This window comes from Paramisgurnus dabryanus, chromosome 12, assembly GCF_030506205.2.
Source record: "Paramisgurnus dabryanus chromosome 12, PD_genome_1.1, whole genome shotgun sequence".
In the NCBI taxonomy this organism is placed as follows: Eukaryota; Metazoa; Chordata; class Actinopteri; order Cypriniformes; family Cobitidae; genus Paramisgurnus; species Paramisgurnus dabryanus.
In genome coordinates, this window is record NC_133348.1 from 1,840,801 (window position 1) to 1,868,675 (window position 27,875).

A 27,875-nucleotide genomic window follows, 5' to 3' on the forward strand; every position below is an offset into this window, starting at 1 on the left:
ATAATGGAAAGTTTTTCATAAGATCCTGGGGTCAATGTGTTAGCATGGCAGAAACTTGATGTTGTCGTGTGAGAACAAGCAACAGCTGTCATTTTTCCTTCGCCCGAGTGCCTCTCACATAAATTATTCGATTTTGATGGCTTACATTTCTTCCCAGCCACAGAAAACCACCACAGGTTTATCAATGCCATCAAAATTACTATTTTGTTTTTGTTTGTTTGTTGATCAAATACTACGAAGTAGATTAGGAAAACTAGGATTCCGTCTGTATTCGCCATTATTGTTTACAATGCGTGGAATGGTGCGCTGTGATTGGTTGAGCGGATTTATTGCATTCTGTAGAGAAGGAAGCGTGATGTTTGTCACAGTTGGGAAAAATGGAGAAAAAATGACAGAATAACAGCGGATATTGGATTTTGCGTAAAATGAAAAGTTGACTTTTTAATACTGACCTGATTTGGGGGGTAACAATTTTTTTTTTAAATGCCATTTATCGCTTTTTGGAACCAAACTCTTCATTTTCTTTACATTATATATATATATATATATATAATTAATTTATGTATAAAACGGTAAATTGGGTTTTCAGGTCACATACTTGGTGGTATTCAGGTAGTAGAAGGTAGAAAGCTTGTTATTGAACAAAAAACATCTGTATAGTGCAACATCAAAATTTTTGTTGGAAGATGTAATCAACAGGATCACATTTAGTCAATATCAATGATGCTCCTGTTTCTTGCTTGAGCTTACTTTGTGTTCAAGAGAACAAAACATTTTATAAAGGTCTGTATCAACTCGAGGGTGAGCAAATAGTGTCAGAATTTTAACATAAAAAAGAGCAGGTGGATGCATCTACCGTGTGAACGTCCCCTTCTGATTCTACACATGATGAACATCATTAATTATGAAAATGACTGTTTGCACAAATAACTAAAACGTGTTTTCAGACAAACATGAAACACTGACAATAAACAAATGTGAAAGTTCAGCAAACGGCAAACACGGCATATTGTTAACCTGACGGATCAGAGAAAGCTTTCATTAACCGCAGGCACAATACAAGACATCCCACAAATGTCTATAGCATCTACAAATGGACTGAGGTCTGAATTTGGACTACACGGCAAAGCATCGAGAAAATATTGTTATACTGTAGAATTGATCTTATATTAAAAAGAACAAAATTACAAGAATCTAGTGCAACCGAATCAATTCATATGCAATTAAAATAATCATTTCTTTCATATTGATCATTTCGCTCAATCGTTTTTAAATACGTCTTAATTCTATGCAGTAAATCTACTCTTTGTGTTATAACAAGCATCTTTAGCTTTATATCTAAGGTCTATATCATATATAAGATGCAGTATGACTTCCAAAGAACAATCTACATTATAAATAATAACATTACTACACTTGACTAAATCTAAATAAATTAAAATACTATTTGATCTTGACAAGTAAGACTGTCTGAGATGCTAAAGGGACAGTTATCCAGTTATTTTTTTAATACAGTGCATTATGGGAATTCAGAGGATAAAAAAATCGACAAACTACAGTCACAAAACTATTGAACGTGATACATTCATATGAGGAGGCACTTACCACGAACTTCAATGAGGGGATTAGAGATGCGACATGAGATAGATTTGACATGCATTTGATTCACGACATATAGAACAATTATGACACTTTTTCATCGTAGATGGTGTCTTCATAAACGTCAAGCTAAAAATGAACTACTCTTCCATTTAAAGTATTGGCAATTCTTCTTTTGATGTAAACTCTGAACTTGGTTTAGTGAAATAACACATCTGTAGCACTTTCAAAGGCATACATGAAAGAAAGGCTAGCGGTTATGAACTTTGGACAAAACAAAATCTTTGGGAGCCAAAGACCCCAAACATGGCAACTGGCACTAACATTAAACAACAGCCGTCGGTCAAAGTTTGAGTAATTGTGCAAACCGTGGTTCATCTTGCGATAAACCACCCATTTCAAACTTGACTTCCAAAGTGTGTTTTTTATTTGTGCGCGTGTGCTTATCACGACCGAGAAGTATTTGATTATTAAGTACTTGTGAGATTAAATTTAGGGCTTGTAAACTACTTTCAAAAAATGACACGGACCAGTGACATCATCAAGTACCAAAACGTAAATCATTGGCAGTTTGGGGCATAGCGTACCTCTATTGCAGAGGGCCCTTTTCATGACATCACAATGCATATCATAATACTACTGGCCACCAGGGCTTATATGAGACTGAAGTGGCCCTTCAGTACTTTGACGTGATGTAGTGAGGGACCTTTTACAAGGCTGTTTCCTGCACCGTATGGACAATGTTGCAGGTAGGCTGGGCGGTGCCCTGTTCGGCCTCCTCTTCCCTGAGCTTGTCTTCATCATTAGTGCAGGCAACACCATTCTTCTCTTTCTGTGCCATCTGGTAAGGCTGTTGCCCTTTAGGCTAAAACATAAAAACAGACAAATATAACCACATAATGCAAGTATGAATGTAATTTTTCCAAGAAAAATATGGTTGTATATCAACAATTATACAGCAGTTCTTTCTGGTTCTCGAATCTGATTGGCTAAGAGGCGTGCAATATTCTACTGATAGCGGCACAGTAACCGCTTCACCATTTTGTATCATTCCGCCACCTGCTGCTGGTCATTTTAGTATTAGTGAATGGAGGTTCTTTAAACAGGCTCATCTCTGATTGGAAAAACTGCACACACACAAAGACAGACGCACTGTTTTGAATCACTCTCCGTGTGTCTCATTAGTTCACTAGCTCGTAAATCAGTGTGTGAATCCCAATCGGAACTGATTATTCCGTCAAAGATCAGCGCTCTTGGATGTTACGTTAAATTTAATGGGAGTAATGTCTTGTCACATAGTGTGGACGATTAACACTTGGAAAGAGGAATGTAAACAATATTTTTTTCTGGACCGATGTCTCTCCTCAGAACGTGAAAACACAGTGGAACCGCAGGTTAGCACCACAGCTGTTAAATGTGGACATTGATCATTTATTTTATCGTGACGTGACTATTAAAACATGTTATGAGATATCACCACTGATATATTTATAAGCAGCATGCAAAAAACATCTCTCTGACACAAAAAAAAAGAGTTTTATATAGTACTGACCAGAACAAAGTCTAATAATAATCGAGTGCTCGTATTGCGTTAAGATTAAATGGGAAAGCAATAGTAACATTATATAAGTATAGTTTTATTAACTTTTACCTCACGCCAAAACTATAACAACACAAAAGACACTAAATAGAATTTAGAAACCAAGTAATAGTTTGATCATGACACCAAATACTGCTGATTTGATCTCATTTTTGACCATCAAACACAGACAGGGCCAACATGAGAGCCAGGGAATCCCTGTCAGAGATGTAGCCCAGAGAGGGCGGTGGTCAGCGGGGCGAGTGAACACTGACGTCCGCTCTTGCTCTGGTTCTCATACGCACCGAATCTTACTAAGCAAACGTTCAAACCGGCGCTATCTTTACTAATCGACTGTAGATTTAAATATAATACATATACATTCTCGACTGAGCTAATCTTAAAACTACACTTTGTGACCAAGAATTGGTAATATAAAGAAACGGCTTTTCCGTCCATTGACTTATTATGAGATTCAAAGCAGCCGAAAGTATTACCTGTCATTCTGGCCGCCCTCAAATCCGTGGCGGAAGAAAGTAGTTACCAAACAAAGAGGCTTTTAAAATAACTCCGTTGTTGTTTTCTAGTTTTCTTTTTTCAAACGTGTGCCGTCGAACTGTTGTATAAAAGCAATATCGCTCTCCGAGTCGTGTGATATAGCTCTATATCATCACGCCTGTGATTGCCTACGGCCTCGTGCCTCTGGCCTAATCACAGCCGTGATGATATAGAGCTATATCACACTCTTACTCGAGCGATATTGCTTAACTATGTTATAACTACATTTTGGTCCAAGCAAGAAATAACCATGATTATAGTGAAATGTTAGTGACCTTTTTGATCTTATTATTCATGTAAGTGCTAAGAGTTACCTTGTATCCCAATGGTGTAACGCAGCAGAGTTTTTCTTTGTAGCGTTCGGGCAGAAAGAAAAGCAAATTGCCCAGTACAGGGTAAATCGTGCCTGGGTTCAACTGTTTCTCCTTCCAGGGCCCTGAGTGAACACAAAGCACAGAAAACATTTATTCACAGCCTAATATTATTTAAGGATGACTCCTGATCCAGACTTTCAGATCAATTCCTTGAGACAAATTCACAGAAATTTGAGGATATGTATGCGACAAGTTCACACAAACATTCAAAGCTCGCTGCAAAAATATATTTGACGTCTTAAGTCACACGTGTATATTTGAAGCAATAGCCAACAATACATTGTATGGATAAAAAAAATAAAAAATTATTATTTTATGCTAAAACATAAAGATATTTTGTAAATTTCCTACTGTAAATATATTTAAAGGTTTTTATTTTTGTGAGTTGATGCAGTTGCTAAGGAGATCATTTAGATAACTTTAAAGGTGATTTTCTCAATACTTTTTGCACTTTCAGATTTTTAAAAGAAAACACCACCGTTTTTCAATATTTTACTATGTTCTTACATCCACTTAGACAAATTAATACATACCTATCTTTTTTCAATGCTTACACTTAATCTTTGTACAGTGCGTCATGAATGTGTTAGCATTTAGCCTAGCCCCATTCATTCATTAGGATCCAAACAGGGATACATTTAGAAGCCACCAAACACTTCCATGTTTTCCCTATTTAAAGACTGTTACCCGAGTAGTTACACAAGTAAATTGTGGCACAAAATAAAACGTGGGATTTTTCAAGCGGATAAAAAATTAGAACTATATTGTATGGCAAACATATATATTGTTTTCCGCTTAAAAAAAAAGTTTTTAAATAGAGAAAACATGGAAGTGTTTGGTGAATTCTAAAGGTATCCCTGTTTGGAGCCATAGGAATGAATGTGGCTAGGCTAAATGCTAACACATTCACAACGCGCTGTACAAAGATGAAGTGCACGCATTGAAAAAAGATGGGTATGTATTAATTCATCTAAGTTGAGGTAAGAACATAGTAAAATATCGAAAAACTGTGGTGTTTTCCTTTAAACAGTTGTATCTTGGCCAAATATTGTACTATCCTAACAAACCATACATAAATTGAAAAAGTATTTATTTAGTTTTGTGGTCCAGAGTAGGCATGGGCCGGTTACCGGTTTCAAGGTATACCGAGGTTTAAAACAGTCAAGGTTTCAAAACCACTAAAATGTTCTGTGATACCGTCTCCAAGGTATGAGCTGTGCTTATACAAAATTCATTAAATCATTAAGTCATGTGATTGATTTGATGTTTACATTTAATATACATTACGAAAACATTATATATGTGTTGAAAGCATATTATAATTTAAAGGCTTTATTGTACCTGGCATTTGAAAATAACACATTTTAGTGTTGCAATGGCAATACCGCAACACCGTGAAACCGTGGTATTTTTGCTAAAGGTTATCATACCGCCAGAATCTTATACCGGCCCATGCCTAGTCCAGAGTCACATATAACTTATTAAAAAATTATTAAAACGTATGATTGGGATATAAATATGACTAGATTATGAGAATGTGTCGAGAAGCATACTTTACCTGTGAGAAAGCTGACCAATAGTCCCACCACCACAACAGTTGTCGAATTATGAGCGCTGTACCACATGTATGATAAAGAATACAGAGCCTGAACACCAGTTGGCCTATAAGAACAAAGAGACAGCAAATGAGTTTGGCCTTAAAGACAAATCCGGGACAAAATGAGAAATGTTTTTCCATTGTACAGTAAAAATCAATCCGTTTAGCATTCATGTTAAACTTGTCAAGCAAATAAATTCTTCAAATAAAACAATAAGGCCTGGTTTCACAGACCAGGCTTAGCTAAAACCAGGACAAGGCCTTAGTTAAATTAAGATGTTTAAGCATTTTTTTGAAATATGCACAAGTTATTTTCAGCTGAGCCAGCTCAAAAATGTGTCCTAGTCTAAGACTAGCCTTGTCTGTGAAACGGTGGGTAGATGTATTAAAATTAAAATGCATCTTAAAAAGGCATTAAAATACTTCTGTAGTGATAGAGTATTGCATTAGCAGCGCAAAATGTCATGGGTTCAAACCCAGGGAACACACATAGTGATAAAAGATGTATACTTTTTAAAGGGATAGTTCGGTCAAAAATGATATTAAACCCATGATTTCACCCCCAAGCTTTCTGAGTTGCATATGTCCATCGTTTTTCAGACAAACACATTTTCAGATATTTTAGAAAATGTTTTAGATCTTTCAGTTGATTAAATGTAATGTTACGGGGTCCACCCACAGTCCACTTTATTAACGAAAATAAATACCTTCCGGTAGCTCCGCCATCTTAGTCCCGTCCGCATTCAGGATGAAAGCTTACGCAGCCTACGGAGGCTACTCTGCTGCTCTGTGCCCCCGCCCTCAGAATTTGTCATACGTCACTAAGAAAAGTGCGTACACTACGCTAATACTCTCTCCTGAATACAGAGGAGTCTAAGATGGCGGCGCTACCGGAAGGTATTTATTTTCGTTAATAAAGTTTTAAATATGGATATTTCTACAACAACACCGCGCGGATTACCCTCAGAAGACCTTTGTTTATCATCCTGGAGCCGTTTGGATTTATGGACGCACTTTTTTTGGACTTGAAGGTCGTGGATCCCGTAACATTACATTTAATCAACTTAAAGATCCAAAACATTTTCTAAAATATCCGAAAATGTGTTTGTCTAAAAAACGATGGACATATGCAACTCGGACAGCTTGGGGTTGAGTAAATCATGGGTTTAATATCATTTTTGGCCGAACTATCCCTTTAAAGCACTGTAAGCCGGTTTGGATAAAACTAAAGCATCTGCCAAATGCATATATGTAAATGTAAAAATGGGTTTACCACTAGGACAGTAGTGATCATTACATTTTACAGTCAAAATTGTACATAAACTTAAATGAACAAAACATAAGCATCCATTATTTTCTGCATAGTCAATGTGTTTCAGGGCTTCAGGCCTTGGTTGTTATCTAGGGCTAAAGCAAACCTAGGTTTAGTTGTGATGAGTGTGGTCATGATAGCGGTCGTCATGTTTCCGATCTCAGGAAAGGCGGTGGCATTTATCACAGGTGCTACAGCTGTGGGCATTCGTGAAATGAAACTTCCGATACCAATCCAGAAGGCCATGACCAGCCCGGCTGCCAGCCCAACCAGAGCACCCTGAAAACATACACATGACACATGAAATCCTCTAACTCACTCTATTTCAGACTAAAAATTAACGTGACACAGGTATAAATGCTTTGTTTGGATATGGTTTCACTTACGGTGGAATTGGCACATGGGAAAAACATCCCGAGACAAAAAAGACCCAAAAGAGGCCCTCCCACCATTCCAAATATACTCAGTGCTGCCTGAATGAGATACACATAACCAAAATAAACATATGACCTTTGATATGTTTGAAATAACATGTCATTTTTATTAAATACATGCTGCTAAGCAATTGTGGATCTTTAATCTCACCTGCAGCACAGAGCCCATTAAAGAAGCAAGGTACGCCATAGCCAAACACACGAATCCATAGCCAAGAGCTGAGGGAGAAGATAAAGACAACAAAAAGATGACTCAGCGGTTGTGTGATTTGGCAGGAGTGAGAAGACGTTTTCAAAGGCAGACAGCCAGCAAGTGTGTCCTGCCCCTCCTCTACTGTGATTGGACAATCGTGTGAAAACTGACATTGACGAGCTGAGCTGAAAGCGATAGTTCACCCAAAAATTCAAATAATGTCATTATTGACTCCAAACTTGGAAGACCTCCGTTCATCTTCGGAACACAGTTTAAGATGTATTTGATTTAGTCTGAGAGCTTGCTGACCCTCCATTGAAAATTTATGCACGGTATACTGTCCATGTCCAGAAAGGCAATAAAAATATCATCAAAGTAGTCCATGTGCCATCAGTGGGTCAGTTAGAATGTGTTGAAGCATGTTGGGCGCACCAGATAACACGTCAGCTGCGTCACTGCAGTCACATGACTTCAGTCTCGTGCACACGGTTCACAACAGAACCCGGAAGAGAAGACAATGCTGAATAAAGTCATAATTTTTGTTATTTTGACTAAAATGTATTTTCGATGCTTCAACACATTCTAACTGACCCACTGATGTCACATGGACTACTTTGATGATGTTTTTATTACCTTTCGGGACATGGACAGTATACTGAATGTAGATTTTCAATGAAGGGTCAACAAGCTCCCTGTCTAAATCTAAAACATCTTAAACTGTGTTCCGAAGATGAACAGAGGTCTTCCGAGTTTGGAACGACATGAGGGTGAGTCATTAATGACATTATTTTCATTTTTGGGTGAACTATCCCTTTAAGTAAAAAAACAAAACAAAATATGTGCAGGCGATCAGCGGCTTTCAAGCTAAAAAAGTTAAAACCCCACCAGCTGGTTGCTTTTTTGAAAAACGCAGCGCTTCCTATTGAAAACATGTGCCGGCCGTCGGCGTAAAAGCTTTGGTGTGCACTTATGCTGTTGGATACAAGAACAAAATCTTAAGTAACAATGCTTAAATAGCTCACCCAAGAGTTTTGATAGCATGGTGGCACGGGCCTCAGTCATGGGTGGGACGTGAGGTTTGATCAGGTCTTCCATGGTAACCGTTGCCAGGGAGTTGAAGGCAGATGAGATGGTACTATAAGAGAGTATAAGATAGCATTAAAATGAATAAAACAGTTTTAACACTGACATTTTTTAAATACATCTAACCTTCATCCCATATTTACTGTAGGTGGTTGTTACCTTAAAGCACCACTGAAAAGGCAGGCGACAAACAGTCCTGGCAAACCAGGAAGATCTCTTAATACATCCATCACAAAGTACAGCACCATCTGCAATGAGACGAACAATGAGAACATAAACATGAAATGCATCAGTAATTTGAATAAATCTACAAGAAATGAGATCCTGGACCACAAAACCAGTCATAAGTAGTATTGGTATTTTGTAAAATACATACAAAAATACATTGTATGGGTAGAAATGATTGATTATATAATATAATTTTTAAGTAAAGATCATGTTCCATGAAGATATTTTAGCAGTATTTCGCACATCGCAGCACCTGAAAATAGTAGTGATGCACCGATGTATCGCCCGCCGATATTTATCGGCCGATTTTTGATGAATTTGAAACCATCGGCATATCGGCAATAGCACGAGAAAGGCCGATACCGATTGTTTATTAATTAAATGCATAAAGACATCCATTATATGTAAAAAATGAGTTAATGTTGTTAATAAATTAAATGCAAAAACCACCTTTGAAGGTTGTCATGCTGTCTTATTATATTTGTTTTAGCTTAATTTTTGCGCCTCTGTTGGTCAGTTGAATGTTAATCAGTTGAATGTTAATTAGATCAAATCCATGTTCAGTAAAAATAATTTGATGCAGAAATAAACTAGCTAATAGACCAACTGTATAGTATTGTATACAAGTGTTTAATATCGGTATCGGCATCGGTATCGGCCAGAAGTTGTCTGTTTAAATCGGTATCGCCCCCAAAAAATCCTATCGGTGCATCCCTAGAAAATAGTCCCCTGCTAAATATTGAAACTCTTTGGTTATTTTTGAGCGCGATGCTAATGGTCTAATCAGATTCAATGGATTATGCTAAGCTATGCTAAAAGTGGTAGTGCCAGACCCAGAGATCGGCTGAATGTATTCCAAAACAGTAAAATTCAAATGTTTATCTCTAGGGGAGCTAGAAAATGAGCATATTTTCAAAAAAAGTGGAGTGTCCCTTTAAGTCAATTAAAAAATAGCGTGTCTCATATTAAGCTACTCCTTTAAAGAATCTTTAAAATTTCTTGTTTGTAGTCCACAGAGAAGAAACAGGATGATGAGTACACACAATATCATAATCTTTTTTTTTTTGGAAATAAATCCTTCAAGACTTAAAAAGTATAAAAAGCTGATTTAGGTATAAAGCAATCCTTGAGTTGAATCATACCTGGTCTTTAGTTTTGACATAGCCTTGATCTAGTGGGCTCTCCTCCCCATAGCGAGCGTACATGACCAGACCCATTAAACATCCCAACGTGAGCACGATCTGTTGGCATGGAAACACCGCATAGCATGACCTAAAAAACAATCAATCCCGAATCACTGAAAATCAGATCTTAACAAAATACAGAAGATAAACAAGCAGATGTCCTATGGGGTCCTAAAATCCTAGAGTATCATTGCTGTTATATTATGTAGCACAACAGAAACAGCAAAATTTCAGGGTAAAGTTTCAGACGTTTTTGACTCAAGCTGAGTGTTGAATGTGGGTTAAGGATTTCTCACATGATTGCTTCTTTCTCTGTGCGGGAGCTGAGGTATCTTTGGACCTGAGCTTGATTTACTCCATACAGAGCCAGCATGAGGAAAACGCCCCCTACACCCAGAGTCCAGAACGTGTGCCTCTCTAAAGGGTCAGGATTCAGGCTACAATGGAAATCACAGGACAATAAATGTCAAGATTGAATTAACAAAGTGATCTTAGCATGGCAATTGTGGTATGGACAATAAACAATTCACATTAGTGCTTGTTACCGTTCATGAGCCCCATTCACTTCCATAGTATTATTTTTTCCTGCTATGGAAGTGAATGGGGCTTATGATCGGTTTGGTTACAAACATTTATAGAGGTTTGTAACAACATGAGAGTGCATAAATGAGAACATTTTCATTTTTGGGTAAACTATCCCTTTAAACACCTTTTGAATAAACTGAGACCCCAACTTAAAGCCAGGCCCCATCAATATTGATCAATATCAGTGCCATTTTGATGTGAGAAAATGATGACAGAATTTTAATTTTTGGATGAACTATCCTTTAAATGGGGTTCATATCTAGGCTGTAATGTTCTTTCTGTAAATTTATCTTTGTAAATAATTTTGTATTTACCCATGTTTTGTACAGAGCGACATTATAAGGCTTTAACTGAATATGGCCCTCCTCCCAAACTGTTGCTATAAGGCTGAAAAGCACCCTGTTGTCTGGTATGCCATTACAATGCATTGATTTATCCTCAGTGAAATCAGGAAGGCGAACTTGAAAATTTCCCACATACTTTTGGCCATGCAAAACAACATTATAAATGTGAACAATTGCTTACTTTAGCCCTGAGATACGACTGCCATTTTGTGCTTTTCTCCAAACTTCAGAGATGCCACCTGCCTGGTGAGTACCCACTATGATCACAGCCAACTGCCCCGCAAACATCACGATTGTCTGGAACACATCTGTCCAGATAACAGCTTTCAAACCACCCTGATACAGAGAAACAGATGTGATATAATGTGGCAGAGCTGTACAAAGAAAACTTTCAAGTAAACCATACACTTGTATTCTGCTTACCAGAGTTGTATAAAGCGTGCACACCAATCCCATTGCCAGCACTGCCCCCCAAAGGTCAAAACCAGTTACTGCAATCAAAAAAATTTTAAGAAACTATGAAACCTTTACACCTTTACAAATTGTCCAGTGTGATACAACTTTCTTCTTACATGCAAACATAGCATTGCAAAATAAAGTTACTGTTGGCTAAAAAATAGTGGTGTGCAAAGATTAATTGTATGATTAATCGTATAAAATAAAAGTGCTTTAAAAAAAAAATTATATATATATTTATATATATATATATATTAATGTTAATTATTAACGCAGACACTTTTCTCCACAGCAACTTTACATTTCTTCTTGGCATTAAACTTTTTTTTTTGGTGTGCAAATATTAATGCCAAGAAGAAATGTAAAGTTGCTGTGGAGAAAAGTGTCTGCGTTAATAATTTACATTAACGTTGTTTGAATTTAAATGTGTAAAAATAAGTTAGAATTAGTAAATGCATTAGCTAACACAAACTAACAATGAACAATGTACTTTATCAGCATTTATTAATCTTTGATAAAGCTATAAAGTACCAATACAATTTTTCAGGTTAGGTCATTGTGCATTATCATGAAATATCATATCAAGGACCTATCATGAAAATCCGACTTTTTCCACGTTTAAGTGCTATTATTGGATTCCCAGTGCTTCTATCAACCTAGAAAATGTGAAAAAGATCAACCCAGTAACTTAGTTTTGGTAAACCATTCTCTGCAAGCATTTAAAAAATAGGTAATTGAAATTTGTCTCCCCAGTTGTGATGTCACAAGGGGATAATACCACCCCTTAATCTGCACTATCAAGGCACTGCTATTTAGTGCAGAGATCAGCTCATTTGCATTTATAAGGACACACCCAAAATGGCACATTTGTTCTCACACCTACAAATTGGCAATTTTAACATGCTATAATAAATTATATATATGATATTTTGCGCTAAAAATTCACAAACGTACTCTGGAGACCCCGAAGATTTATTTGACATCTTAAAAAAAGTCTTGTGAAATTTCCCCTTTAACAACACTTTGTAAAGTGTTATTGTGTTTGCTAAATGAATACATTTAAATGTACAATATGTTTTGATATACACTGACATTTAGTCTTGTAATGCATTAGTAAGTTTATTTACCAGCATTGAGTGCAAGTGCTGGAGCATACAGAACCACTCCCATGTAGATCACCTAACAAACAAACAAAATGCAAACATTTAAGAGGAGAAAACCTGAATGCAGGTCTACTGACACACAAGATGCTGATTTGCTTAAAAGGACTAGATAACTTTCACATACAAGGTGCCCAAACCTAACTTACCATTTGAAAAATGAACGTCATCGTGCCACATATCCGAACACTTTTACTGAAACGAAGCTCCAGGTACTGTCAAGAAAAAGAGGGGGAAGAATGAATCTTTATACAAATAACAACAGTATATAATATTATAAAGCAAATTCAATTGATACTATTCTATGCTAATATTTTCTTACTTGAATCATTTGCGACCCTGCCTGTGAAAACCTCTCTTAAGCCATTTTTTGAATATTCTGTAAAAATATGACCTTGATATAACCTAATTTTCCAATTACATTTTGAGACTTTACCCTGATTTTACAGGCAAGTATTAGCACACAGGTATACTCAAATGTACTCTCTAGATTTGTGCTTTTACTATTGGAAAAACCCCTTATTGCTCAACCCCTGGTAAATTTACTTACACTTAATACAAACAAACAAAGACCGCACGTTACCTCATAAGCACTGCTGACACGTAGTCGATAGAAAACTGGTATAAAGATATGAGCTGGGATTAGCAGGCCTAGAAAGTACGAGCATCCCAGAAACCAGTACTGCGTGCCATGCGTGTAAATCTCAGACGGTGCTCCCAGGATCGCCACGGCTGACTGAAAGGTGGCCAGTAGTGACAGGGACACCGGCAGACAGCGCATGTTACGGTCAGCAAGCAAAAACTCCTGCGTGGTCCTCTGCCGACCCCCCGAGAACGCATAGTAAAGCCCGATTCCTGCGGAGGCCACCAGCAGCACGACGAAAATCACGTAATCCACCGTGCCGAAGTGCATCTGGACTATGTCTCCCATGATGGCGCTGTGATGTGTGGAGCACACAGAGCGATGTGGCTCCTAGATGATCAACTGAGGGTCAGTCGCCCATAGGGTCATCACGAAGACCTGGTGGAGATATCAGCAAAAAATTTATTTTTAAAAGAGCAAATGCAAACTTGACAAACTTAACTATGGTTTGTCAAGGTTTACAGATTACATATTTTCTAAATGAGTAGTGAATGTTTGCAAAGGCAAAAAAGAAACATTTACATGAATGCATGAATGAAGTCTAAAAACTCGAAAAGGTTATCTGTCAGTGTGTACATTTAAGTAAGTACTTTGTGTGACTGCCAAATCACCTTTGTGCCAAATAAACTTAGACTGTCCAAGCTAAACATAGACTGAGGTAAACAACAGAGCTATAAACTAATACAAAAAGAAAAACAAATGATGAGTAGATTTATGACAGTCCAAACCATTTCCAGGCTTTTATAATGCATGCGTTTTATTAGCATGTTATAATAACAGAAGCCAGAGTCTCTCATAAAAATCTGTTTATAAATGTGAACTGGTCTTGTGAGGCATAAGCATTGGGCTTCCTGTCTACCATTGTATGCAAACCAACATATTTGACATAATTCATGAGAATATTAAACACGTTGGACATAAAAAATGCACTTTTATGTTAAATCCTTCAAATATGTTCATAGAAGTATAACACGGTTTCCAAATGCATCACTCAGTATGCAGTTTATTTGGATTAATTGTATGTACATTATCAAAGTCCCTTTAGGGAAATCGCATCACCGGGCGGCCAATTTTGCAACCGTTATTTCAATCATGCAAGACTAAAGTCCTATTTACTTGAATGGGGAAAGACAAATAAAATCTTGTGCTGAAATCACAATTAAACAACATATTTCTAACCAACAATTTAACCGTAACATAATGTTTGCTGCTTAAGCTCTGATTGTGCTTAAATATCTTTTTTCAATGTCATTTAATAGCAGTGCTCAATCTTGTCATATTCAGTCTCTTTGGTTTTAATTTTAATGAATTTAAAGCAATTTTAAAGTAATTTTAACCGCAGCACAAACCATCATTTATTTATTTAAAAAACAATGCAATTCTATACACAAGTTATACATTTCCAAAGTAAGCAATTGCAAGTCATGCTTGATCACTGCTCCTAAAGTTTAACTGGTAGTATGGCACTAAAAATGCAAGGTTGTGGGTTTAATTCCCATTACAATAGGCGGAAATCCCATGGGGGATGTCAGGGGGACAGGCCCTCCTTCTGAGGGTTGTCCCCAATAAATTATCCTTAAAACCGTGTGTATTATAAATAATAAATATATTAAGAGTTTGGTTCCAAAACGCGATAAACACCATTTTTTAAATAAAATTAGTTACAGCCAAAATCAGTATTATATCTGGCAGGGTTTCCCGCAGAAAATTTGTTAGTTAAGGTGGTAGGGTTGTGCAGGTGGGCGGGCCGGGGGCGTTGCAATCAAAGGGGCGTCATGATGAAAATATTTTATTTAAAACACTCAAATAAAACTCAATTTTGAAGAAACTATGACAGAAAATGAACACATACTAGATTATTAATGAATTAAATGTTTTATCAACAGGCTAGTTATCCTTCAGACAGTGACGGACCATGTCTTTCTCTCATTTCGGCCATGTGGCGTTTGGTGGATTTTTTTTTGGACGACCTAGTTAAGGTGGTAGGGTATCCCAGCTTAGGTGGGCCGCCCAAACTGAAAAGTGCTGCGGGAAACCCTGATCTGGTCAGTTTTAAAAAGTAAATTCTTAATTTTACGCAAACTCTGATATCCGCAGCATTATTCTGTCATCTTTTCTCCCTTTTTTTTTCAAAACACAATAAACGCCAGTCCTCCTTCTCTGCAGAATGCAATAAATCTGCTTAAAGGATTAGTCCATTTTCTTAAAAAAAAAAAATCCAGATAATTTACTCACCACCACCATGTCATCCAAAATGTTGATGTCTTTCTTTGTTCAGTCGAGAAGAAATTATGTTTTTTGAGGAAAACATTCCAGGATTTTTCTTATTTTAATGGACTTTAATAGAACCCAACACTTAACACTTAACTCAACATTTAACTGTTTTTTCAACAGACTCTAAACGATCCCAAACGAGGCATAAGGGTCTTATCCAGCGAAACGATTGTCATTTTTGACAAGAAAAATAAAAAATATGCACTTTCTCGTCTATCTCCTGTCCTGAAAAGCGCCAGCGCGACCTCACGCAATACGTCGTCACGTCAAGAGGTAACAGAGGACGAACGCGAAACTATGCCCCAGTATTTACAAGAGAGGAGAAAGAGGACCATTTCAACGTTGTTGTATGTGGAATGATACTAATGAATGTCTTTGTGTTAGTTTATTGTTTAAAATGGTGCGTTTCATATATGTAACACGGGACCTTTCTACGTCACTACGCATTTACGTGAGGTTGCGCTGGCGCTTTTCAGGACCGGAGATAGACGAGCAGTTGTGGTTAAAAATTCATATTTTTTTATCAAAAATGACAATCGATTCGCTAGATAAGACCCTTAAGCCTCGTTTGGGATCGTTTGGAGTCCTTTGAAACTCTGCTGAAAAACTGTTAAATGTTGAGTTAAGTGATAAGTGTAACTTGGGTTCTATTAAAGTCCATTGAAATGAGAAAAATCCTGGAATATTTTCCTTAAAAAACATAATTTCTTCTCGACTGAACAAAGAAAGACATCAACATTTTGGATGACATGGTCGTGAGTAAATTATCTGAATTTTTTAAGAAAATTGACTAATCCTTTAACAAATAGCGCATCATTCCACTCATTGTAAACAATAATGGCAGCAATCACAGAATCCTGCAGAACCCACAGAAAGTTTTTCTCATCTACTTTGTGATCAAGAAACAAACAAACAGAATCAAAATAATACGTTTGATGACACTGATAATTCTAAACCTGTGGTGGTTTTCTGTGGCGGGGAAGAAACGTAAGCCATCAAAATCAACTGATTAATGTGAGAGGCACTCAGATGAGGGATAAATGGCGGCTGTTGCTTGTTCTCACACGACAGCATCAAGCTTCTGTCATAAAACACATTGACAACGTTGCATTATTTTACTCGAAGTCAATGAAAAACGAGCAGGACCAAAGCATTATACAGCTGATCGCTATCAAAAAAGTTCAGCGATGACGTCCCAAAGATCATGCAGCAATGACAGTGTTCTTAATATAACAAAGTAACAAAGTAAGTGTTTTGATTAATGCCAGTAATGTTTTTTTTTTATCAGTGTATACCACTAGTCAACTAAATGAATATAACATGGCAAATATGAATGCACATTTATATATTGATTCAATAGATTTAATGGATTTACTGCATTTTGCTGAAAAAGTTTCAGTTTTTATAATAAATCTTCGAAAATCAAATTATGGATTTGATTTTTAATGTTATTATAACCTAAAGATTTGTACCAGAAAATAGAGGGTTTTCACGGTGCGTCATCAGAGCGGAAGACGCCATATTGGAGGCACTCCGCATTACAACAGAGCAGACACTGATGTATATGCCGAACGTCGTCAAGGAAAATAGTTAATTATTGCCGTGTTTGAGATGGTACCAACAGTACATATTGAGAAAAACATTTGGATTATTATCGACTTCCAAAAGTTATTAAAAACCAGGGAAAGGAATGCAAGAAATTATCAGAGGAGCCACGCTTGTGGTTGGTAAAGCTCAGGAAAAAGAGTAGTATTGTATTAGAAATATGATTGAAGTACATAAAGTATAAAACAATTATGCTTCTACTTGTTGTGCTTTATTTAAAGAGTATTTAATATGTACTTAAAGGTAGGGTAACACATTTTGAAAAATGCTAACGGTAGCCGCCTAGCAATGAAATCCCGATCCCACCCTCAAGTCAAATCGCTCTCCAAAGTCACGCCTCTTTCCAAACACATGAACACGCACAGATCAGACGGTCACGTCTCATGTCTCATTCACCAGTGAGAAAACAAAGTGGATAACACTTCCAAAATAACCAACAAAAACAACTGGTTTACATCAGAATTAGTTTAAGCACACGTCCGGTTGTGTAGACGTAGTATCTATATCGTTATGCTAATCCGTAAACGAACACAAATTTCATAAGCAACACATCGTTTCATCAAAGTAGAATATCTGAATCCATCTCAATACAAACATATCGCGTACCTACCTTACCAAAATAAACAATGCAACGACCCTTTCAGACCCTTTGCCTCCTGCAGCTGTTTTCATCTCGTGGTAAAGCACTAAAGTTACTGATGTTAATTTGGATTTTTGCTCTTGCTGATCCAGGAAGTTTTTGCTGTTGTTGTTATAAAAGATGCATTTAGTTTTGTTGCTCCTGTGTAGGTTGTCAATTCAGCAGAAAAGTTTGGTGTTCTTGCTGTTTACAGACAGAGCGGACATGAACGCGCCGATGACGTATGGTATCTGCGTGGACTCGATGCGCGGTGGGAATTCAAATTACGCTTACGTATGAGGGACATAAAAGGAAACGTCCGTTCGGACCGAAATCTATGATTTGTTGAACATTTTTTGGTCCTACGCCTTTCACAGATGACATAAATTTTTACAAATACATTTAAACAACTTAACACAGTGATTGCTATCAGGATGCGAGGAGACTTTTAACCAGCATAACTAAAAATGTTTCAGGATCAAATCTGTTACCCTACCTTTAAGTGTATGCACAAAATGTACTTAAACACAAATAAAATTTGCGCTGCAATGCCTTAATGCCAGTGTGCTTAATTGCTCATAGCAAATTTTCTATTGTAATGATAATTATATTTTTAATAGTAAATGGTAAAAACAATTATTGCTTTTATTTTTTACTGTGCTTATTTTACAGTAAAGCACTTTGGTAGGACATTTGCTATTTTAAATTTGCTATATAAATAAAGCTTACATTGACATATGGGCTCTGCATGAAAACTAGGTAGTTCACTAACTTATATCGGGATATGCAACTGAAGGAAGAATCGCCGGGTCGTCACGGATCCTAGAAGAGGGAGCTCGTAGGGATCTGCACCGCCTATAAATTTTAATTTCTCGAAATATCGTGCCTTTTCTTGTGGTCCAAGTCCTTCCCTATATGCCTTTGCATCTTGGATGCGTTTTCTGTTGTTTAGACATGTCTACATTCACTTAAAGTATCCAAAGCGCATAATATTCCATTGTACTCCGTTCAGTTCTTTACACCGAGTGCCTCCACCATGGCCGCCCATCGGGGTTACCGCCCAGAACGTGACGTCGGTGAAAACCCTCTATAGTGGTTTTCATTTTTCTTGGTATTGAAAACACATTTTTACCGAAATTAGTCAAAATGGATTTATTGCATTTTGGAACCAAACTCTTATTTATATATCGGTTATAAGTTAAGAAACATTATGAGTCCCACCATTGCCTCACAATAGTTTGGTCCACTGCCTCTAGTCTGATGAGAGAGAACAAAGTTGTTCAGTAGTTGTGAAACTCTAGTAAGTCGGCATTTTCTGTGTACAATTTTGGCTGCATTATTTATGTCCCCTTCAAAAATGACTCTCGAGCATTTGCACCTCCACTGTTAAATTAAATTTAGACCCATGCCCATGACCCTATGTATTTATTAATTTATTCTTAACAGCATCTATGGCTATATCCATGGCGAGAACTGGTCAGTCCACATACAAGTTGATCCATACACAAGTTGGAGGAGGGGCAATTTGACATCTCCAACTCACCAGCTCCTGCATGTTTTTGGACTGTGGTAGGAAACTGGAGTACCTGGTGTAAACCCACACTAACACATGCAAACTCCACACAGAAAGGCCTCCTGACCCAAATGGGACTCAAACCAGTGACCTTCTTGCTGTGAGGCAACAGTGCTACTCACTGAGCCGTATAAAATGTATCTTGAATGCCCAGAGTTCAAAGCTGATCACAAAAGAACACGGTGTCACTACTACTATCACTATGTGCAGATTAAATTAAAGCGTGAAAAGTTCATATTTTCTTATCAGGCAAGTTAACTTACTGTAAAATGGGTGAAAGGTGAGGTCACACACCAACTTTCTTGTGGCTGACCTAGCTCCCTTAAACACTAGACAATAGGAATGTAACTCATTCACCAACTGTAAATTAGTTGCATATAATAAAACTACAATCCTGTCCTGTAGAACACCACATGCCATATACAAATCATACTCACACTTATGTAAACGTCTAATTTGTATTATTTAAACATGCAGTGAGGTACAAACGTTTAAGTAGACACTGAAAATATAGATAAAGTTTAAGTAAAGTTTACATTTTGAAACAAAGGGTTCAAGTTGACAACATGAAGTAAATACAAATATTTAAGATTTTCAACTACTTTTAGGTCACTTCAAATGTAAGCAAACTGGTGACTGACAAAATTAACTTCTTTGTAAAAAAGCAAAGTCAGATTTTTATGCACCCAGATAATGCTGCTGTAAAATGCATCAAGAACAAGATTCGCTCTATGTGTATTCCATACATTCTGAAACGTATGTAAATGACCTATTTAACTTTGCATTTGAATTCTTATTTATAATTTGTATATAAAATATAAGATTTCACTACTGGACCTCACTGTAGTGTATATATGAAATTTTAATAGCCCTCCTCATATCTTTTAAAACTTCATTGTCTAAATGTTCCAAAGGTCTTACTTCAGCCTTGAAAGATCATGGACGATTTCCAAAATATTATGAAGCGCTATAGCCGTGGGACAGTAAGTGTTTTGTTTTACTAAACAACACTAAACGGCAGGTGGGATGAACTTTAAACCACCAACCAAGATGTCTTAAATTTCCTAGACTCTATGGGGCGGTTTCCCGAAAAGGGCTTATTGTAGTCTCAGACTAAAATGCATCTTTGAGCTGCCTTAATTTAAAACATTGTGCATTGACACATTTTAACATATTAATGCCATTTTGTTGTCTCAAGATGGACACCAGTTTTGTTTTTTGTAAGGTATGTTTGTAAAAACTACTTAAATGTTCTTATATAACCAAGACCTAGTCCTGGATTAACCCAAACTTGTTCCTTGTGTTTAACTCTTTCACCGCCAGCGTTTTAAAAAAAAGTTGCCAGCCAGCGCCAGCGTTTTTCATGATTTTCACCAAAGTTTAATGCCTTCCAGAAAATGTTCTTCTTTAAATATATAAACATACAATATACCAAATGAAAGAACAGACCCTCTGCTTTCAAACAAAAAAAACGTTTCATCCTACCTTTAGTGGTTCTTTTGTAATCAGCTTTTGAATATGGGTAGGTTTTTGCAAAAACACCACATTTTGAGCAAAAAGCAGAGATAATTCCATTTTTATGACGGACTTTTCATAGAGATCCCATTCAGAGCGATCTTTAAAACAGACACGGACATGCAGCAGCTTGCCATAGGGCAATACTTCTGGTTTTAAAAAGTTGCGGAAGGGGATAATAGCGGTATTGCGGAAAGACGAAAAATATTGTCATTGGCGGGGAAGCGTTTTCTCTTAATTGACGAGATATCTCGTCAATGGCGGGGAAAGAGTTAAGAGTTTGATATGAATTCAATTATGTTTTAGATTTGCATTTTATGCTTTTTGGCAAAAAAAATTCCAAATCCACTTAACGGTACTTTAAAGGTACTGTTTTTCCTGATCCAAATTTTCAAACTTTACTTAGTGTGTAAAGTTGCTGTTATAGCATAAATAATACCTGCAAAATCATAAAGCTCAAAGTTCACTGCCAGGCGATATATTTAGGGCCCTGAAAATCCGTTTTATTTTTTCCAAATTCCGTTTTATTTTTTCCCATATTCCTTTTTGTGCATTTTAATTTTGGGCAATAATTTTTTTTTACCATTTACTGTTTTTTTGTCAGAAAAAGAGTGTGCCTTTAATGTTAATGATTAAAATGTGTACAAATACAAAAGAATGACCTTAAGTTTATTGAGGTAACATTTTTTTACATTCCCTGTTTGCAGTAGGGCTGCACGATTACGGGAAAAACGGGATAACACGATTACTCAATGACTGTAAAAACATGCATTTAAACACACACACATAAAGGCCTTAAACACATCGTTCCAGCAGAATGCGATCCATATTTAAACACAATCGCTTGAAATGCATATAACTTTACAAACATACACAGATTAGTGATCTGACTTTGGACAGCATGAGGGCGCAGCTCTCTGCACCTGCGAGCGAAAGAGAGACCGAGAGCGGTGCCACGATGCAAATGATTATATTTTAAATGCGAGGGATAGTTTGCCTCAGCTCTCTTGAAACGCATTAAACTAAACAAATACATGAGGATTTGTGTTCGGACACCGGACAGATGCGAGAGCTCGAGCACTTGAGGGAGTCGTGGATGAGAGAGTGCATGTATCTTTGCATTCCCAGTCAATGGAATTTTGACAAAACGTACAAAATAACAGTTCTCCGGTCACATAAGTCATGTGGGAACTGCTCGGAACTGAGTGCTAAGCATCGGAATTTCTTCGTGGAGAGCCGCTTCACCATGGTTTTATTTTTTGGAGGGGGTCTGAAATGACGGAAGGGGGTGTGACACCCAGATTTGCTTTCCCTGGTCTGCATTTCCCCCAGACATACGTTCTTCTCCCAAACAAAAACAAAATTTTATTCAAAATATGTACAATTCTGTACAAAATTATAAGGCCCTATATATTTTCTTTAACAGAATTCCCCTTTCAAAGCCTACAGCGAACGGCCGGTTTGGACTACAGCCCTCTACTTCCCAGCTGAATGACGTCAATAAAACGGTATTGACTAAACTCCGCCCACAGGAATACGTCAGTCGCCAGCTCAGCTCAAAGAGCTCTGACTAAGCTTAGCTGCTGTCGAATCACAACACACTAAACAAACTACACAATCAGAACTCGATACATATTTTTGAAGTAGGGACTTCTTAAAACATGGGAGACATCAGCCCGTTTTTGAAAACAGCGGTATAAAGGCAAGTAAATTTGAAAAATGAACACGTTATATAGCGCACTGTAAACACAATTAAAGCTTCAAAACACAGAAAGAACGGGACCTTTAAAGTACTATGAAAGCTTAACCAGAATTTGATCTAATTTCCTTGTTGTTTCCTTGGCACCATGCTCTACCAGTTAAGATCTGTTCTTGTTGCTCAACTGTAAGAGCATTGTGTTAGCATCACAAAAGATTATTATGGGTTCAATCCCAGGGAACATACAGTACATTGCCATTTAAGCAATACAATTTCATAAGTTAAATTAGCTTTAGATAAAATAATTTTTTATGTTGAAAAACAAATGCATAAAAAAACGAAATAATTCAAGTGTTTGATACACAACTGTTTATACACAAACAATAAAAATGCTGGGTTGTTTTAACCCATAGTTGGGTCAAATATGGACAAATCCAACTGTTGAGTATGTCCATATTTGACCCAACTATAAGACAAGCCAAAATTTTTAGAGTGCATATTGTGTAAGCAAACCAACCATTGTATGGCACATAAAAAGCTGTTATGTTGGCTAGTGTGCCAAAAGATAAGTCTCACATGTGTATGATAAACTGCTATAGAGTCCATTCCAACTCAGATAACAACAAACACGTGAGATGTTTGGGTAAGGAAGTATTGCTTCCGTATTTATGACAATTTAATCTCTTTAATTTGACTTTTGAGAGAAGATAAAGGACAGACTGTTTCTTATTTTCAGAACAGCAAAGAACAACACAAGGACATGCAGACCAAGTTGATTCGCCAACCCGCTGTGTTGTTTGCTGTGAAAAGGAATTGACTGTCCAAATTCATTTATCATATTGGAGTATTACTACTAAATAACTTTGTTATTATCTATTTTCTACCCATTTTCAATCCAAATGGATCTGAAGTAATAAGTAGCCTATCCAGGGTAAAAAAAATAGGGAGTAGGGACATACCTTGATCTGTGGTCACAAGACTTTTGATGATCAAACAGTGGGATAAAGGGATGGCAAAATGTCTGTTTGATTTTCCTTAGCCTCTATGATCAAGCACTGTTTCTGCATATAAAGCCTTAAACAAAGCCTATGAGTCATGAACCACCAACACCATCAAAACATGGTTTAACAGTGTACACTAACACAGGCAATTCAAATGGTAAATCCAACATTATCTGGTCTCATTAATTAGACTATCTAATATGGTTGTTGTCTTTATAAAATTGGCAAAATGTTTTAAAAAGGATAAATGAACACACAAGGCATAACTATCAGGTAGCATACTAAAAATCAATAAACAACATACAGGTCTTTTTTTATTTTTGTTTTGAACAAAAAGCCAAAATTCTGATTAAAAGACTGATTAGTTTTATCACCTCAGATCAGTATGTCAAGCCGTTCTAATAACCTTTGACTATAGTTTAAATTAAACTGGAAATAAAACAACCTGTTACAACTTGAATTATAGTACTGGTAGATTCAGCTTCATAAAAAGCTGTTTAATATAGCCGTTTTACGCTACTTAAAATATCAAGCCTACAGCATAGCAGAGAGTTGACTAAGATTATGTGTTCCCTGATTATGTATTCAAATTCAGGACAAATGACATAATTAGTTTAAAATTAAACATTTTAATATCGGTTGAAAGAAGAAACAGGAAGTTCCAGACTAACGCGTAACTGCACGCGCGTCCAATGAAACCGTCTAGAACATATTGCATAACTGCAACACATCTAACACTTGTAAAAAGTAACTGGAAAATAATAACAACAATCAAACAAACAAACAAGGTCTTCTGGTGTGACTGCCCCATATCCTCTAATGAAGTAAAGCTGCAGTCACACTAGACTTTGAGCATGTGAGTATTTGTCGGACGTTGCTGTCGGGAGCAGCTCATCAATATGATCTCTGGCTTCATCCATTTGTGCTTTTCACTAGAGAGAAAGGTCACACAGTGTCATACCGGTTTTGTACTGGTCATAATGCTCCACGTGAAACGAATTTGCAAGTCAGAGTTCATCAGACTTAAACTTTGCTAATCAGCAACAAAATCGCTTACATATGAATAGAAGTCAATAGGCCGATATGTTTAGTGTGACCGCAACATAACAACGAAAAATGGATGACATGAATCCCATTTGCCAATTGGTAGTCACTGCCGGAAGTCGCTCATAATTTGCATAAAGTTGAAGGTTTTCAACTTTGTCACATTGCTGGACATGCCCTATCTGGTCGCCAATGATCACTGTTGCCAAAAATTTCCAGTTCTACATTAAAATGAATGAGAATGTGTCGCTTTGTGTCACTTGCATTGTGAACGGGGCTTAATGGCAGATCATCCATCTTTCGTCAGTTACAGCAGTGGATGGTTAAGGGCCGTTCACATTATAACGATAACGGTGACTATAACTATAAAAAATATAGTTTTAAAAATAATTTTATATTAAAAAGAGAATAGCAGAGTTTACACGACAAATATAACAATAAAGATACAACTAACAATATCATTGTGATCACTTTCTGAGAGATTTTATTCCAGCTGATGATTGATAAACCATTGACACCCAATCAAATCTATTTGAACTTCAAGTTCACGCGCATTTGAAATGACAGATGACATGGTGGAGAACCTCATGGCTGGTCCATAACATAAAATTACCTCAGGTATTCAGCGCTGATGCAGTTGACATGTAAACAATTGCAAAAGTTTTTATTACCGGAAATATGCAATAATAGTTGAAACGTGAACGGCCCTTTACTCATTTAATTATAAGACTTAAAGGGGAAGTCCAATCTAGACATTTTAGCCTGTTTATCACGGGTAATTTATGTCCACTTTGCATTATACATGAGGAAAAATAAATAAATTTGCACGATTTCGATTATTAGATTGATAGTGTGTTGAAGCGGAATTTTCGTAACGGTCTTTAATGGACACAATTAACCAGAATGCACTGCGCGAAACTGAGTCATAAGCTCCACCCACTAACCACTGTTCGATGCAGTCGTCAGGTTTGTTTGACTTCATGCGGCGCCGCAGGAACCGACAGCTGGATGACGTCAAGGTTCCGCGAAAGGGATTTAAAAGCAAACTCCTCCGTATGATTTCGCGAATCGCTCTCGCGGTACTTTGACGTCATCCCGCTGTCGATTCTTGCAACGCCACATGAAGTTGAACAAGCCTAATAACTTCTTTTACCGCTCAACTAGCTCTCAAGTCAACTTGAAGTTAGCCGGCAGACGAACCCATCCAAAGAGTAACTCCGCTTTAACCGTCTCTGAGGGGGAAATCACCAAAGCCCTCGATAAAAGATGACTAGAACCTGTGCAGTATGTGGATGTAAGGACAACAAATTCAGGCCACCGGGAGTTTTTATTGTTGACATCAACGCGACCCTCAGCTGACCCACCACTACACTACTTTGAATATGCAGCCAGCACTTTCGTCAGGAAGATTTTGAGTACTGTTTTCAGCCCAGTTTTTCCGCGGACTCAGGTAATGTAAAATTGTTAAAATATCTAAAACATCATTTGGCTTAGTTGTTGCTTGTTTTGTGTAACTACGGTAAACATACTACATAGAAAGTTATTATCATGTTGTTGTTATTATAAACACGAGTAAAGCAAGCTAACGTTAGCTCCTGTGCAGCTGTCAATCAAAAACGTTATCATCTACTGTCAATCATCTCGCCTCAAGACCCGCCCCCATTTAGAACATTCAGAATTAATGTAGTCGTGCATTTTTCTTCCGGTGATTTGATGACGCGTCAAATCACCGTTACTGTAGCAGTTAAAAGCTTTAATTTTTTTATATGGAGTTAGTACATTTGATGGCAGCACAATCAACTACATATATGGCATGAAATATAGTGTTGGAGCATAATGTTGTTTTAGGGTGGACTTCCGCTTTAAGTGTTACTAGGACAACAAGTATTACGAACGCCTTCTAATGACGTCATTAGAAGAGACGGTCGACACAGGCTGTGTAGTGTGCACGCAGCTTAAACTGAACTAAACGGAAACAAATTCAACACACGTGCTGTTACTTATATTTATTAAAAACACAATTAACAGAAGAGAGTACAAACTTTGTCATACACTACTTGCTGCCCAAACGTCTCCATCCAATAAAACACTGGCCATTCATTCTCAACTGATCAGTTTACAATGGCGAACTTACTGACAGCTGAGCAATGATAATGTACGTAGTAGTAAATGTTAAAACATGAAGAGTAGCAAATGTTCAACCAGTGATCGATAAAACATTGAGGTTACTTTGGTATTAAAATCCAAACTCAATCTAGTGTCTATACAACAAAAAAGCACGTTTAAAGATTTGAAAATGTCTGAGCTAATATTGACACGACGCACGTGTTGTATTTCAGTCATGACTCCATGACATTTTCCTCAAGAGCTTTTAAAGAGGCAAATTAAGTATTTGGTTACATTCCCGGTAAACCCTTAGTTAATTAAATGAATAAATGTCTTATAAAAGCAGCTTTAGCGTACACGAAACGAAAACAAAAAAAATGAGCGTTTAGTAAAACGACGCGAAGATTACACCATTAATACACCGGTCAATGTCACAAACCACGCGCTCTATGCAGGATATAAATTACATGCTTGAATCACTATCAGAAATCTATATATGTTTAAATGAGTACTTTCAATAACACGCATGTACACGTTAGTTTTTATTATGGGTGACTGCGTAAATTTTTCGTGTGCAAATACTGCAGACTCTTTTAGCTCATGTAACAAGGGTAACACCATTTCGTCACGAAATGGCTCACTGTGAGCTGTCCATCAACAAGATCCACAGGCGCTGAAAGTCTAAACTGTAACCAAGCGACGCCGTATATTCGGTGTAGGATAATACTTATAAAGAACGAATGCGTCTACCCTGCGATTCCAATAAAGTTATTCTTGAATTATTGAACGAAGCAAAAGGCGCGAAGTGTTTAAGGGACTCGCCATATGCATTTTGTTCAGTCATCATTAGCTTACCTTGATCAGAGTTCATCTGCCGAATAATGGATGATGAAAGCTTTCCCCTGTCCCTACAGTAACCATACAGACTAGCCCTCCTCTCCTTGACATCACTGTAATGACCTGTAAGGTTGCCTGATCCCTTCTGACGTCACTCTAAAACGTCGCGATGCCTCTACGCCAATCACGCGAAGCTCACTAGATGAGATAAATATTACATATTTGTTTAATCGATGTTTTTTGAGATTATTAACCTATGTATTATCAACAGAA

General features: G+C 37.1%; 1 protein-coding gene across 1 annotated transcript; it reads right to left on the reverse strand.

Annotated features, from left to right (window-relative positions):
- Positions 1–167: 167 nt before the first annotated feature.
- On the reverse strand, positions 168–27,730 carry slc5a6a (solute carrier family 5 member 6a). The gene is made up of 16 exons (XM_065256119.2): positions 27,621–27,730; positions 13,270–13,707; positions 12,836–12,901; positions 12,654–12,705; positions 11,494–11,561; positions 11,252–11,406; positions 10,438–10,578; positions 10,100–10,229; positions 8,889–8,977; positions 8,669–8,781; positions 7,605–7,672; positions 7,406–7,492; positions 7,126–7,298; positions 5,669–5,772; positions 4,051–4,172; positions 168–2,464 (listed from the first exon to the last, which is right to left on the reverse strand). The coding sequence occupies exons 2-16, from the start codon at positions 13,615–13,617 to the stop codon at positions 2,309–2,311; spliced, it is 1,872 nt and encodes a 623-aa protein (XP_065112191.2). The 5' UTR covers positions 13,618–13,707; positions 27,621–27,730; the 3' UTR covers positions 168–2,308.
- Between the last annotated feature and the right edge of the window lie 145 nt (positions 27,731–27,875).